Raw genomic sequence first — 16,404 nt, 5'->3', positions numbered from 1 at the left:
GTGTCTGTATAAGTGGTGTGTCCGAACCTCTATGTCTAATTCATGTAATCAATAAACGTGGCATTTTGCCTTATCGCCCTTTATAAAGTTTTGCTCTTGATTTAATATCTTGGTAATTCAAAGTAACAGGTGTTGGAGGCAATGAGATTTTATGAAGAGCCATATCAGAAGAAGGAAGTAGACAGAAAGAAGATGAAGGTTTTGCAGGAAGAAAGAAGAGAAAGTAGAGGAGGAGGAAGCATTTGAGGAGGTTGCAGGACCAATTTGTGGCATGCCTGCCAGAAAGGTTTGCCCCCACTGGTATAGTGTGACATTGTTGGAACAGCTGCCCTCTTCCATGGCAGAGATGAGCACTAATTTGGGGGTGCAGTCCTACTCCTGCTGTAGCAAGCAGTTTTAAACCTGTCTTTAAAGGTATCTGGATTAACAGGATTTACTTGAGTGACTTAGTTGAGGAGTGAAGAATACAGTTTAGATGTCCCTAAACTGAAACAGCCTTGATTTTTCTGCACTGATGTAAATTAAGCAATGTAATATCAGCTTGCTGACTAGGTCATATTTTCCTGTGTAAGGAACACTTCTGTGCTGTCTTTTAGGTGGCTTACATCTGCTAAGGAGCAGTGCATTTCATATGAATTGTGGAAGATGAACATAAGAGAGACCACCAGTGACTGCTGATTTGAAATGCTTGGGACTACATTTTGGTGGGATCTGTGTTTAGCAGAGTATATTAAATCTGTTTTATGAAAAGCTTGCAGTAAGCCATTTTTAGGTGGACCGTTCCTGCTGAACAAAAAATACAGACTAATACGCAAAATTTGGTCCATGTAGAGACCACAGATTTGCAGACAGTTTAGCTCCTTTGTTAATGGACTTATTTCCTTAAAACACAAAACCATCCATCTTTATGATAATGAAGAACGCTGTGTACACAGCTGTGTCTGAATTGCAGGCAAAAAGTTTTGTTTTAGAAATAATGTGATTGTGCAGTTAAACTATTCAGTCGTGTCTGCTCTAAAGGGTTATAAATAGAGTAGGACTATACCCATAAGTGTTCTTTGGCTTTGGTGTCTTTAACCATGCTACTTAGTTTCATAGTTTCTAGGGTCGGAAGGGACCTGAGCAGCTCATCTAGTCCGACCCCCTGCCATGGCAGGAAAGAGTACTGGGGTCAAATGACCCCAGTAAGGTGGTCATCCAACCTCCTCTTAAAAACCCCCAGGGTGGGAGCCTGCACCACCTCACTTGGAAGCTGGTTCCAGACCCTAGCCGCCCTGACTGTGAAGTAGCGCTTCCTGATGTCCAACTTAAACCTTCCCTCCGCCAGCTTGTGACCATTGTTCCTGGTCACTCCTTGCGGCGCTCGGGGGAACAGGGACTCCCCCAGCGCCTGCTGATCCCCCCTAACCAGTTTATAACAGGCCACAAGATCCCCCCTCAGCCTTCTCTTTTGAAGGCTGAACAGGTTCAGGTCCCGCAACCTTTCCTCATAGGACCTACCCTGCTGTCCCTTGATCATACGAGTGGCCCTCCTCTGGACCCTCTCGATGCTGTCCACATCCCTCTTAAAGTGCGGCGCCCAGAACTGGACGCAGTACTCCAGCTGCGGCCTGACCAGTGCCGCATAGAGGGGGAGGATCACCTCCTTGGACCTGCTCGAGATGCATCTGTGGATGAACGACAAGGTGCAGTTGGCCTTCCTAGCCGCCTCCCCACATTGCCGACTCATGTTCATCTTGGAGTCAATAATGACTCCCAGATCCCAGATATTTCAATGTTCTCAGTATAGTTCTTGCTCTGAAATAAAGTCTATAGTTCAGCCTTTCCCTTCCTTTGAGTGTTCACTGATTTTCCAAACTTTTAAAGCCTTCCAGTCTCACTCCTCACCAGTCCCCTTGTATATGGGATTGGGGACTGACCCAATAGAATCTCAAGTGGTGGTTTTCCACCAGGGTGCTGTGAGATGCTTTTAAGGGCCATGCACGATATTAGCACTGCTAGGTGTGCCAAACGCCTATATGATTCACAATATAGACCCACAGCTTTCCAATGGGAATCCATAGTGTCAAGAAGATTCTAGCCTATTACAGTCTTTTTGATTTCTTTGCCACAGAAGAATTACTTTGCCACTTTTTCCATAGTTAAATAAGAGATTTAATGTAGGCGTTTTCTGAGGCACATGCCTCAAGTCCGAGAGGGTTGAGAACCACTGACCTAGAGCCTCTGAGTTCCAGACTGGCATATTCCATGTATCAGTTGAGAGAGAAGGTACTGCAACCTCGCCTAACATGGGCACAGCATGGCTCCAAATTATTCTTCAGCAGGACCATAAGTCATGTTAATGGCTGTCATTAAGGAGGGGTAGGAACTTTGGGATTCAGGCAGGCAGATACTGTGTTTTCTTGTTTATAACATGCTGCTGAATATAACATGCACCCTTTTTTTGGAAGGCCTCAAGAAGCAAATGGGTATCTTACTTTGGAGTAGCAATGGGGACCAATCTGCTGTGCAGTTGGGCCTAATGTGATCCAAGGTCCTTGGCTTGATGTTTCAGGTCTGACCTGGCATCTGGCTCTGAAGGGAGCTAGTGTGTCTGGCATGCTGAATCGAACCCAGTTCTCCAGCTGTGGGCCAACCTCGTGACAGTTTGATCTCATGTGGTTGGGGACGGGGGCTCTCCATGGGTCTAGAAATTTGGCAGGGGAGGAGGGGCAGAGCATTGGCAGTTTAATTGCCAATGGCCACAGTAGTTTGTTACCACTTCTTTGCCTCCCCCACCACCAGATTTCCAGACCAGTGGGAGCCCTTTTTGTCATGTATCATACCCACTGCAGTCTTTCTCAGTTGGTTTTGGGAGGTTTGGGTTATATGCGAGGAAAATATGGTAATGCCAAAACATTATTTTCAAAATAATCTCCCAAATATGCCAATAAGAAAGACATAACTACTCATTTAGAAATCCCAGAATGAAAACTGGGGTTGAGTCCTCCTGTATGTTAGATTTAAATGTTGTGATTTTAAGTAGATATGTTTTATAACATCTTTGTCCTAAGGACAAGTTTGGGGATTATGGATTAGCCCTTTGGTGAAAAGTACGCTTCTGGAAGTTAATTAAATTTCTCATTACTAAAAGAGAAATACTTGTCTTAATTTAAACAATTGTCGATAGTGCATAGTTACAAATACTTGTGTTTCATCATGTCCTGGTAAGAATAGATCTGTTTGTTTGTCTCCCCAGGGAAAAGCAGGCTCAGAAATAATAGAATGATGCAACTTGTGGCCTAACCAATGGTTTAATTCAGAGAATGTTACATTTACAAGGTCTTTGCATTATTTTAAAAAGAAGAGCCCTTCTTAATGTTACCAGTAAATGTAACATTCTTTTATAAATTTGGCTAACAAGCTTATTGGCTAGATGTTGCTAAAATTCTTTTATAGCAACTGTAGAAGAGTGGTTTACATATTTTCATACATTTGTGATTTCATTTCTACCTGGCTGTTATATTTAGTGCTGTGCAAGGTTTTTTGGTATTTATCCAGCACAGACTTCCAGTGTGACATTGTCCAAGTTGCTAAGTGCATTAGTCATGCATCAGACTGATCAAAGGGAAATTTTTACCATTGACATAAGCAGATGGTAGGATTAAGCCCTTAATGTGTTTCTTTATTTCTGTTTGTGAAAAGAAGGTACTTCCCTGCCTCAGAAGGATGCCACATGGCCAGATACATTTTGTATAGTACTCAGATCTTTTTATAGAAGATGTTGTTAAAATATTAAAGTTCTTGTAGTGTCATTTTACGAATACTCTTGAAAGTAGCTTGACAAAACCAAGCCCTTTATCTAACTCTGTATTTTGTTGCCATAAAGAACCTCTTTATTAGAAGCTGAAATATTTTCACATCAGTTCTGTTTGCTTCTAATGAAGTGCCAGTCTTGACTTATAAAGGTTCTATAACTTCCCCCAATTAGTGACTTGAAACAACATAGTACTTGATGGCATGGAGGCCACCCAAAATTGAAACAGTGTTTCCTTTACATCAGCACTGATTGAAGAGATGGGTAGTTCATTGTGAATTAGGCTTAGATATGCAGCTGTTATAGACCTGCTACCTAAAAAATAGGTGGAATGGACATGATTTAATGTGAAAACAGAACCTGACCTCTATCTAAAGTCAGTCTGTGAGAGTCACTTCACATGGCTGCAGCTAACCACATAAACCAATGCCTAGAAATACCTGTCCTGGTATAACAGCTTCTGTGAAACAAGCATATGATGTAATATAAAGAGCTGGCCTGGATTGAAGGCTTTTCTTTTTTCTCTGGACACAAGTTGTATTTGATACTTGCACTCCAGGCTTCAACCGGTTCTGACCAAAATGTTCATGGCTCTGACTTTCTCTGCCTTTAATTCTCTGCCTCAGTTTTTTTTTTCCTCTGCCTTTAATTCTATGTAAAAGTCCCAGGCAAGCACTGGAAAATGGCTAATAGGATGGGAACAGTGAAATTTGGTATTGATAAATGTTTTGTGAGTAGGATAAATAAACATTTTTTTTTCCTAAAAGTTGTAGCAGGTTCACATGTTGTGACAACATGTGATACACACTCTTCAGACAAGTGGGTATGGTGGGTTAGTTTTGCATAATGTAATTCATGACCTTGTTAAAGGAAGTCTTTCAGATAAATATCAGCTTTGAGGTTAATGAATAGTTTGTGATGATTTCAGTGATTCCTGACTTCCTGTTCTGCATCTTTTCAATTTTAAATATAGCTTTTTGATTATGTGGGGGAGGAGTTCAGACATTTATTGGAATAGTTTATAATTGTTTTGAATAATTAACTTGTGTTAACACTTGAAGTCACTTTTCAAGCGTAACTTTCTACTCTTTAATCTATTATGTTCATGTTTCGCATTTCATGTGTCTTCAGCTACAATAGACTATTTTTGGCTCTTTGAATGCCACTGTCTTGGTTTTCAGAATTGGCAGTGCAGGTGGTGATTCAAGTAGTGTTTTCACAACCTAAAAACATTTTTATCAATATTGGATTTTGCACTAGATTTATGGAACTGAAATTTTCAGCCTAACCTTCCTTCCCCTTTAATATCAGCACTAAAGAAGTTCTTCATGAATCAGAGGAACCCAGTGCCAGTTCTATGTAGAGAAAAGCGTTAAGAAGGTGATTTTAAGAATAAAACTTTGGCCGTAATCCTCTTGCAGCTGTTTGTCAGCTGCAACAGTGAAGCATGTAGTTTCTGGTGGCTAAGCCAGTTTAATATTTATGTTAAAATCTCCTGTATTGAAGGCAGATACATTGCTATTGTAGAAATAAGTGTATCCAGGCCTCTAACTTGACTAAGAAAAAGAGAGTGAAGAAAAAAGAATTGAAAAAGATGCTGATGCTGTATGTTTAAGAATATTCTAAGATAAGAAAAACCCTTCTGCTTTATTATGTCTTTTACTGTTCTTTGGGAACAAATGTTTTTCCCTTTCCTAAAATCAACAAGGTGATAACAGTTCTCAAAACAAAATGTGTTGCTGAGCAAGTGACTGTTACGTGTGACAACCAAATGATCTACCTCTTCTTGTCATTCAAGGTTGCTTTGTTTAAATTATGTGTCTATTCTCACAGTCTTAGGTATAAAAAGGTATGGTAACTTGTAGATGGGAGGAGTTCTGCTTAGAATCTTTCCCTGCAATTGCTTGTATGAGCTCCAATAAACTCAGACTGGGTCTGTTAATTCTATAGCAAAACACAACACAAAGTTTGATTTCTTCCATACTATAAATTTACCAAATCCACCCTAGTAGATGGATACTTTGCTTTTTAGACATTAAAGTTTTTTCAGCATAAAAAAAAAATCTGCTGGTTTTTTTTTCAGCTTTCTTTAGCTTGGTACACTATATGGGGTGCTTAACTAGTTGAGTTATTTATCCTGAGCAAGTAGAGATATAAAGCACTTTGTTAAATCCTTTCTGCTTCACACAACTGGTCAACTTCCAAGGGAGCTAGTTCAAGCTTTCTTATAGCAGACTGAGTGTATGTTGGATGGAGGTAGGATTTGTGGAAATGGGTAATAATAAAGGTCCTCTATATATAAAGGAATCCTCAGAGGAGGATGGGGGAGAAAAACTCTAAATAGTAGAGATCATTGACGGGAAGACTCCTTTTTATTTCTTTAAGGTACACAACATGCAGTTGAGGAGAGAGATTTCCAGGGCCCTGGGGATGAGGCCCAGGGCCTCACTTACTTGCACTCCGAGTCAAGCAAAGCTAGCTTTGCACATTTTGGCAATGTTCAGCCAGGGAGCTGTGGTGGGGAGGTACCTTCAAAAATAATTAGTGTTTACAGTTTGAGAAGCATGCTGTTCCAGAATAATGTGACCTACTTGACTTTAAAGGCAGAACACATTTTGTTCTCTGTTGATTTTACCAACTTTCAGATAACTGTATGGGGCATCTGGTTAGTGTAGCTGCTACTAAACTGATAAAGTAAGGAGTAGACTGTTTGTGCTTATCTTTTCTGTTTCTTCTAGGAAGCTGCTGTTGGAATAGCCTGCATACAAAGCAGTTATATAGGTGGTTCTGGAACAGTTTTGTGCACCATATATGTAGTTCATTTTGATCCCCCCCCCCGCTGGGCCAAATAAGACTCAGTTTATAAACCTGCTTATTAATTTTCTGGTGTGTGTGAGCAGAGTTAAGCAAAATACTTGTTGAAACAGAAGTAATGATTCATTATATGCTAAAACCCTGTAACTTGTTTAGGGAGCATTTGGTAGCTGCGTGTTTCAGATTAAATAGAAATGAATCTTAGAAGGCTTCCTTGATGGGGAAGACTCATTTTGAAAATTCATCTTTAGTCTTGCACAAGGTCCCATGCTAATGGTGCTGAGGGAGGATTGCTTGTAAAGCTGCTTTACAAACCCATTCACCAGATAGCAGAGTGCTTTGCCAATTTACAATACTAAGCTTAAAAACTGCTTCCCCAACACAATTTTCTTTACAAGCCTCTCTTAATGTGATTGGCCAGTCTGCATTTTGGTCCTGCTGTGTGAAGCTTTTAGCAATATAAAATAAAAAGTTTCTTTTGCAGTCTTGTTAAAAGCCGTATCGGAATACATCTCATTTTCTACATACATGCTTTTTAAAATCATTTTTGAGACTGGATAATTTTGTTTTCTAAAACTACATTTATTATTGTCAAACATGTCTGACTAGCTCTGTGAATAAAATTATCCACAAAGCAGGCACAGAACAGGTAGCAGCAGTGTATAATTCCCTACAGCCCTCATTAGTAGGCTTCAATCTTTTCCTGGAAGGTCTCCTCTGAGAATAGGTGAGTAGTTCTATCTTAGACCTGTGGTTTTCAGGTTTTTTTAGACTTGAGTCACACTTCAGATAATGCCAGCTCTTAGTTTTCACTTCTTTTTTGAGAAAAAAAATAATAGAGCAGTTCTTTTACAATGAACTCAAAAAGCCTGCATCAGGTCAGCATGTTTTAGACATTATGGATTCCTATTTGAAATCTCTGGATTTAATCGTGTTTGTCTACCTAACCACAGCATCCTGTTTGAGAATTTGAAAATCACTGCCTTAGACTATCATAGTGATCGATTTGGTTGATTAATAATAATCTGTCCTTATTTTGCTGCTGAAGAATGCTGTATGGTCGTATTCGCAGTAGCTGAGGTCCTGGGATGGATTTGAACCAAAGTGTCCATTAACATGTCTCGTATCCCAGGTCAAATCCCCTGAACAGCCCCGTGCAGTCCGGGACCCAGTTTTAGAGGGGTTCCCTGGGACACATTATTTTTCAAACATGCAATTTTGACCCATTGTATTTACCTGAATCCAAAAGAACCAAATTTATGATGATCCCCCAATAATTAGGTTCTGTGTATGCAAAGAGTGTATAAATTTGTTATAGTTTTCCATGTTTGGAATCTAATTATCAGAGGGTCATCTTAAATTTGTCTCCTCCACTCCCACAGTGGGGAAAGCAGCAGAATTGGGACAGGTAGCTCCCACTACTTGTTGCCCCACCACTTTTCCTCTCTGCTTCTTCCCTGTATTGTTTCCCCCCTGCAGCCTCTGTGACCTACCTGTTCTCCCCTCCTCCCTTGTTTCTTACTGTCAGGTGTGGCTCTGGCTCCATTTCTTTCTGGGCACAGAGCACATGCAAGCTCCAAGCACGTGGCAGTAGCATCTCTTTCCCTGGGATGCTATGGTGTGGCTGGGCAGGGACAAGAGTTTGCATGCTCTTTGTACCCAGGCGGGAGGGAATGTAGCCAGAGCCATGCCTGACATTAAGCAGGAGAGCTACAGAACACAAGTGGTTGGGGACAGATGAAAGGGGAGCAGGCAGCTGCTGTGGGCCTGACTCTGGCACTGACCCAGCCAGAGTCAGACCTGCAGCAGCCACCTGCCCCCTCCTCTGCCTTTTACTTGAATCCAAGATGAGGGTTTTTTTTCCTGGGGGGGAAGCGTTCATCTTAGATTCAAATCCATAGCATATTAAAAATACCTGTCTTTGTAATAAAGAAGACCCCAACCACTTTAAAAGATACCTTACTCCTTTTAAATAGTACTTGAATGATTAGTTCCACCTATTTAAGATGTAAGTGCAGTAAAATTTTGGAGAGTAAGAATTGTTCAAGGAAGGGTTGTTGAGCCTTAGTTGTAAAGAAACATTTTATGCGTAGAGATGTCCATCAGTAAGTGCACTTGTGTTATAGAAGCTTTTTAATGTAATGATGCTGCATGTCAAGTTTTGTTAGTGAAGTATGGTTGGATTGAGTAGGGTTTTTGAAGTTTTTTTCCCTTGAGTCATTTCAGAAATCACTAAAAGGAGACTTTTAAACAGATGCTACAGGAGTCTTACAGTTGCTATTCCTGAAAGAGCTTGACTGCTTTTTTAACTACCAGTTATTAAAAGTGAACTTCTGAACCTTGAATCTTAGCAAATACACATTTATTTTAACATACATTCATATTTTTATATGAAGTGCCCAGACTGTCTGTATTCTTGTGCTACTGTCTTAATAAATCAGAAGTGGAAGCTAAAACTTAGCAGGCTGTAATCAAACCAATTTAAAATGTTTGGCCAGTTTTCCTGCCTCTCAAATATTTGGTTAAAGGGTTTTTTGTTTGGTTGGGTTTTTTTAATTATGTAGATACTGGGTTTGTGTAAAATGTTGCCAGGGAGTTCATTTCAAAGCTGCTTCAATGTGTTTCAAGCTTGAAACAGCAAGATCGAAACAAAAAAAAAGGCTTCAAAACAGCTTTGAAATGAAACAAGGGGGCTCAAAACATTTCAAAACTTTTGAAATGTTTTGAGGTTCGAAGCTGGGCTTGCTGCAGTGTGGGCCCTACATCTGCATGCAGGGTGACAGCATGCTGTGACTGCCAGCTGTGACTGGCACTGGGTGCAACCCATGCCGAGCACCAGGAAGCCTGGTGCTGCCACTGGCCTCAGCCAGCAGTGGCAGCATGCAGTCATCCTGTGTGCAGATCCAGGGGCCCATGCCCCCGGGAGGAGTCTGGCAAAGCCCCACAGCCCTCCCAGGGGGGTGCAGGCCCCCAGATCTGTGTGCAGGATGACAGCAGGCTGCTGCTGCTGCTGGTAAATGATATGAATTTTGCTTTTCAGCAGTTTGAGGTATAGTTTCCCAGAAACCCATGCACCTGTCTCCTTGAAACTTGGCAGGCTTCATGCCCTCAGAAGGGGCTACCATCGCTGCAATTTTCATCCAAATTGGGCCAAAAATGACAGTTACAGGCATTTTCATGATTCCCCATTATAGCTTATGGGTGAAACAGCGAAACACGTCAAAACAGCTTTGACTAAATGAAACGGAACAGTGCTTTGAAACTAAACAAAATGATGAAATGAAACACTGTCCCTTCGAAATGGCAAAATGGTGCTGTTTCACACAGCCCTGCTAGATGCTAGCCAGGAAAATTTCTTAAATTTAAGTGTCTGATAATGTTGCTTCATCAAAGACAAGTGCTACCCTTCTGCCTCCTGTGACATTCTGATGATCTCTGTTTCCTTCTCTAACTTTTTAAAAGTGGCTTTTTTGTATTTGTGGGAAGAGAATTCAAGATTCCTCACTTCCTTCCTTGTTGTTTAACTACCACTCACTACTTGAAAACTCAGCCTGCTAGTGACAGTCTTTATCAAGTGAAAACTAAAGAACAATATATGTTTTGTTTCAGAACATTAGTTATGATGATGCAAATCTGTGGGCACTGATTTTTGGATTAAGAATATCTTATTTTGTAATTTGGATTGTTTAGGTGTTTTTTAACAGATGAAGTAATCTTAACATTAAATGAGTATCCATATACAAATCTGCATTCAGAATAACTAATGAAAGTACGTTTAAGTTACTTTAGGTTCATTTTTATTCAGGCAAGACTTGAGAGCCTGTAAACTATTTTGTTATGGAAAAAGGAATTGCCTAACTGTGTGGCGTATGGTTATCCTATCCACTACTTAGACTAGGAGTGTGGATTTTATATGGGTCTATTTTGGGTGTTTCTGTAAGACCGCTGGTGTTTCTTTTAAACTTCTTTGCAATCTCATCCCCGTCTCTGAATCATTTCCCCTTCTTTGTTCATCTAAGTTTTCTGCAGCCATCTCTTGTGTTCCCTTTTTTTCTTTTCTGGTTCCCTGTGCTCTTTATGCCCAGAGTGGCTTCTACACATAGGTTATGATCCTGTTTGGTGCCAGGAGCTCTCAGCTCCCACTGATGTTCATTGCTATACTATTTGCCGTTGTTCAGCATTCGTATATTTAAAGCCCAATAAGCATTATTATTACATTTCCCATTCATTATGGTTTTTCCAATTAGTAAAAATCGTCTATTCAAGTCAAAGCCCTTACTTTCCTTAGGACATTTTTTTTCTCTTTGCAGAAAAGATACAGTTTGGCAGTAGGCCCCCCTAAAAAGGTTCCAAAAGTCAGGGGTGTTGAGTCTGCAGCAGTACAAGCTTTTCTCAGACGGAAAGAAGAAGAAAAGAAGAAAAAAGGTACCTGTTAAAGTTGTTTCATGTGTTCCCAGTTGGAGGCAAACTTTTTCACTGACTATTTGTGACATTTTCCCTGTATTCAGGCTCCCAATATATATAACATTAGCATGTGTATCTCCCTTCTTTGGGATATCCATACACAACTGGTGCTGAGTCAGAGCTGACTGAAGAGCAGTAATCATCAGGGTGGCAGATGGCCTGTTTTTGAATCCAAATATTTACACAGCTTTACTTACGTATTCACCATCACAGCTTGGAAAGTGTCTAGTATTAAGTAGTTTTCACCAGAAGAGATCACAAGGAGCCATTCTGATGTTTTGATAACTGTTTTAATGTTGAACAAACTGTACTACGAGTCTGAAAACGACAGGTGGTCAGGTCAACCATCTTTAGAAAATTGTGCCTTTAAAAAATTGAGAGGCAAGGATTTGTTAGGCTGATATCTTTTATTGGACTGACTGTATAGTTAGGATAAGGTTAAACAGACATTATTCTTTAGATCTCATCCCCTTTCCCTGAGGGAAGAATGTCTTGCTTTCAAAAGCTTGTCCATCTGTCCCTGCTACATAGTTGGTCAAATACAAGGTAACACCCTAAGAAATTGTTGCCTCACATAATTTCTGGATCATCGTGGCTATAACATCAGTCTTATGCTCATGCAGATTAAACGTGGTGACTTATTCCAATCTGATTTTAAATCTTTTGGCCCTAGATTTTTCAGGCCATCATGTATGTTGACTGTTGACTGAACTTTGGTCATGTTCTCTATAACATTCATCTCCCCTACAATTTATCAACTCAAAAATTCAGAAGTGATCGTGGGAAAACTCCTTTGATTTTTTTTTTCTTTTTTCCAGAACGAGAGGAAAAAAAAAGGAAAGAAGAACTCTTAGCTAAACGGGTTGAATTGAAACATGACAGAAAAGCAAGAGCAATGGCTTCACGAACAAAGGACAACTTTTATGGTTATAATGGCATCCCAATTGAGGAGAAGCCTAGAAAGAGGCGGACTTCTGAAAACGTCAGCCGAGGGACGGATGCAGAATATACCACAGGAGATGAAACTGAGCAGTTTGAATACAGTCAAACTGAATCTGAGCATGAACCTGAGGAATATGAAGAGAAACCATCCAAAGCTACAGCGAAACCAAAGGCCCCTCCCAAAAGTGCAGTGGCCCCGATGAACTTCACTGATCTTCTCAGGCTGGCTGAGAAAAAACAGTACGAACCAGTGGAAATAAAAGTAGTGAAAAAGATTGAAGAACGGCCCAGGACAGCAGAGGAATTGCGAGAAAGGGAATTTTTGGAACGCAAAAACAAAAAAGGGGAAATGCAGAAAGAAAAAAAGAAACCTGAAAAAGAGATCAAGAATATAGCAGCTTCAGGTTCTTCAAAAAAAGTGTGCTCTCAGAAAGAGCTTGTGAATGCAAAACTTAGCAAAGCTTCAGCAGATAAACATTCCTCTTCAAAAGGCAGTTTTTCTTCCATAAGTTGTTCAGATAAAAAATCCAGAGCACCAGCATTTACTGAAAAGCACTCCAGGCCGTCGTCATCTTCTAAATACAGTCAAGTGGAAAAAACAAAACCTGCACAAAACGGATCTTTGAAAAGCTCATCTAGTTTTAGCCATAGTAAACCTCCAGTCAATGGAATAGGGAAATCTGGGTCAAGCTCTCATGCATTCATCTCAAAAGCAACTGCCAATGGGACTCAGAAACTGCTGCCAGCTAAAGAGCCTAGTGTGAAAAAATCTGCTTCTGCCCATACAAAACAAGGAGTTGCAGCACCTTCTCAGCATGAAGCCAGCTCTAGTGCAAAGCGGCCAGGCAGCAGTTCAGGATCTGGAGGAACTGGGCGTCCGAGCAGTAGCTCAGGTATGGGACCTGCACGATCAGGTGGTAGTTCAGTCCCCATCCATCCAAGCAGCAGTTTGAGCATGGGACTTGGGCGGTCTGGTGGCAGTGCTGGCATGGGACCTGGAAGGCCAGGCAGCAGCTCAAGCACAGGACTTGGAAAGCCAGGTGTCAGTTCAAGCACAGGACCTGGGAGACCGGGCAGTGGCTCGGCTGTAGGACTTGGAAAACCAGGTGTCAGTTCAAGCACAGGACCTGGGCGACCAGGCATTAGTTCAGGCGCAATGTCTGGAAGGCCTAGTGGTTCAAGCATGGGACATGGGCGACCAGGCAGTGGCCTGGGCACCGGACCAGGAAGGCCAGGCAGTGGTTCAAGTGTGGGACCTGGGCGACCAGGCAGCAGCTCAGGCATCACTTCGAAACTGAAGTGTACTGTTGTATCAGAAACAATTTCATCTAAAAATCTAATCACAAGACCAAGCAACGGACAGCTGAATGGAATGAGACCTCCCCCAGGGCACAGACCACCAGGATTTCCTCCACAAGGTATGCCATGTTCTGCCAATGCTGTGGTGTTACAAATGAGTTTACCTGTATCTCTTGTTTCATACTTCTCCTTAATATAAATCTCTTAGGGTTGAGAGGTTTCAGCAACCATAGGTGGAGTTGTCTACATGTGCCTGATTTTACCATAGTAACTATCTAAATAGAAAGTTAGATTGTAAAATGGCTGCTCTTTCTTCCCTTGCACCTTGCTGCCATTTGTATGCTTTTTCACCCAATATCCATGCTCAAGAAATGAAGTGTCTCAGATAGTGAGCTCTCGTCTACAATGTGAGACTGTGAATCAGTGCAAGGAGGCATTTTCAGGTAGCAATAAAATATTGCCTGATTGTGGATGTGGATGTGCATGTGGGTGGTGCACTCAATCTAATAAGACAAATGAAGTTTCTTAATATAAGGTGTCAGATTATGCTTAAAAATCAGGGATCCTACTCTTCTCTGTTTAAAAATCACAGATTCTCTGATTTAAAACCTCAAAATCCATGATTAAAATGAAACACTGAGATATCCATCTCTCTCTCTCTCTCTCTCTCTCTCTCTCTATATATATATAGGTATCAACTGAACACAATGTTTTATTGATGTATTTACAATTTTAAAGCAGCTTGGAAGCCTACCAGTACCTCAATCACTATAATAAAATAAATTCTAAGTACCTATAAATTTTTATATTTGATTTTGGGTTTTTTTATCATGGAACACCAGAGCTCCACCTACCCCTTTCACTCACTAGGATACAGGTCCATACCCCTCACTCCCATTCCACAGCCCCGCACCCCTACTGGTACCTCTTACTCCCTATCCACAGCCCCCAGCCCTGCTGGAGGGGCTTCCCAGCTTCCAGGGCCAGGGACCCAGGTCCACAGCCCCCTGCAGTAGCATCTGAGTCCTGGCTGCTGCCTGCAGGAGACAGCAACTGCTGGGGTGGAGCAGAATGTGGAGGCCAGCTCTCCCTCCCCCATGGGCAGCATGGCCAGAGCCGAGCCCATGGAGGGTGTGGACTCAAAGCTGCCCTCCCTCCAGGGCCTCCGTGGCCCAGCAGGTGGGACCTGGCACGGCAGAGCAGATCAGGGCCAGGTGGGGAAGCTTGATGCCACTTCAAGCCCCGTGCCACCATGATGAGGTGCCTCCTGCCTGCCTAGCAGTGAGGGCTTCAACTCTGTGCCACTGCCCCTGCTGCTTCCAGGCAGGCAGGAAGTGCTTCACCATGGTGATGCAGGGCTTGTAGCAGAAAGCAGCTTCCCTGCTGCACAGGGTTCCTTCCACCTGCTGGGCTGCAGAGGCCCCCAGGGGTGGGCAGCAGGGCAGGGTGCCTGAGCCCACAGTGGGCAGCCTGCCCCTGCCCTACATACAAATCTGGGGGTCACTTGCCTCCCCCTTGCCCTACCCAGGAGTGAGTGCAGTGGTGGGGAGCAGTCCCTGGCCCTGAGCCCCAAGCCCCTCTTACTGCCCCAGCTGGTCAGCAGCCCTGGCCCTGCCCAACTCCATCCTTCCCTATGGGGGCCTCAATCCCCCCTACCAGATTTGCCTGCAAGGAGCTGCTCTCCAGGCTGCCTGGTGACCGTGTGCGTGTACACATGTGCACATGCAGATTGCCCCTTGCCTGACCACTTTCCTCCCATTCCCCCCAGCCCCTTGTAGGCTGGAACTCTGCCACCTGCAGAAAGCTCTTTGCAAAAGGGGAAAATTTGCACGTTTCTTCGTTAAAATGAAAAGTTTGTTTTTCTCGGTTAAAAGGGAAAATCCGAATTTGTTTCTGTTTTTCTGTGGGAAATGGAAAACCTGGATCCCTGTTAACAATTAAAATTTAAAATTGTACCTTTTATAATCAAGATTCTTAAAGCATTGCATAAGAATTAGGCCCTGCAACAGATTGATTAATTTTGGGCAGATTCACTTAAGTTGGAACTGGGAAGTAAATTTTTAAAATGATCTTAAAGTAAAGGGGATAGAATTATTGCAAATTAATATATTAGAAAATCCATAAATTGAACAGGAATGTAAACTTAGATTACCTTTTGGTGTCTCATCCAGGTTGCAGTTGGCAATATCAGTGGAAAACTTACGTTTTACAACTGGCTTAGAAATGCTGTCTCCTCTTTCTGATACTCCCAAACTGTCCAAATACTTTATTATTAAAAGTTTTCAAGTTACTGAGGCCCAGAATTGAAAACAGCTGTACCCAAAGCACAACATCTCTTGCATAGAGCGGGCTGCTGTAATCATTCAATATGTAAAATAGAAGATAACATAATGGGAGAAACAAAAATACAAGAGTTAGTCCTTTTAATAGTTAGGAGCATTTTTGTGACAAATGAATTAAAGTTGTACATATATTTATTCTTGTTTAGGTCTTCCAAGGCCTTCTCTTCCACCAATAAGTTATAAAAGGCAAATATGTGATGAAGAAGATGACTCTGATTCTGAAATGGATGATTTCATTGAAGATGAAGGGGACTCCCAGGAAGAAATTTCAAAACATATTCGTGAAATATTTGGATATGATCGGAAAAGGTGAGAAATTATGGCCTAACATTAATTTAAGATGTCAAAATGTTGTCTCACTAAATTTCCTTCTTCAGACAGGAAAGATTTGATGGAAGTTTGAAACACTAATGTGGAAGAAGGAAAATTGACTATATTAGAAGAGGGCAGAAGATTTTTCATTCAAGAATACTTAGTGAAATTGAAGAAGCAATTGAGCTAATATAATACAGAAAAACCTGACTGTACTTTGTCATGCAGTTTTCACATGCCCTGTCTGGCTCCTGTAGGGAGCAGTACAATTTACTATTCACATAATTGCCAGAAGTATTAGTATTTACTCATTTTTCAAATGTGCATGGGTATAACTGTATAAGGTTTTTCCAGCCTTAAAAACCTGCTATATATCAGAAATCTGTTGTATCCTAATTTGTGTGCTCTGCTTATCACTGTGGTATCTGTCTACCT

At 41.6% G+C, this 16,404-nt stretch overlaps 1 protein-coding gene across 1 annotated transcript in view; it reads left to right on the top strand.

Annotated features, from left to right (window-relative positions):
• SPTY2D1 (SPT2 chromatin protein domain containing 1) overlaps window positions 1–16,404 on the top strand; it is a 40,421-nt gene that overhangs the window by 11,718 nt on the left and 12,299 nt on the right. The window contains exons 2-4 of the mRNA XM_019519695.1: window positions 10,921–11,035; window positions 11,893–13,434; window positions 15,804–15,966. Of these exons, the coding sequence (XP_019375240.1) occupies window positions 10,921–11,035; window positions 11,893–13,434; window positions 15,804–15,966 (1,820 nt within the window). The remainder of the gene's footprint in view (window positions 1–10,920; window positions 11,036–11,892; window positions 13,435–15,803; window positions 15,967–16,404) is intronic.

This window comes from Gavialis gangeticus, unplaced genomic scaffold, assembly GCF_001723915.1.
Source record: "Gavialis gangeticus isolate Ggan-Ray unplaced genomic scaffold, GavGan_comp1, whole genome shotgun sequence".
Classification (NCBI taxonomy): domain Eukaryota; kingdom Metazoa; phylum Chordata; order Crocodylia; family Gavialidae; genus Gavialis; species Gavialis gangeticus.
The sequence above is the reverse complement of the archived record's forward strand: the minus strand, read 5'-3'. Positions and strand labels throughout refer to the sequence as shown.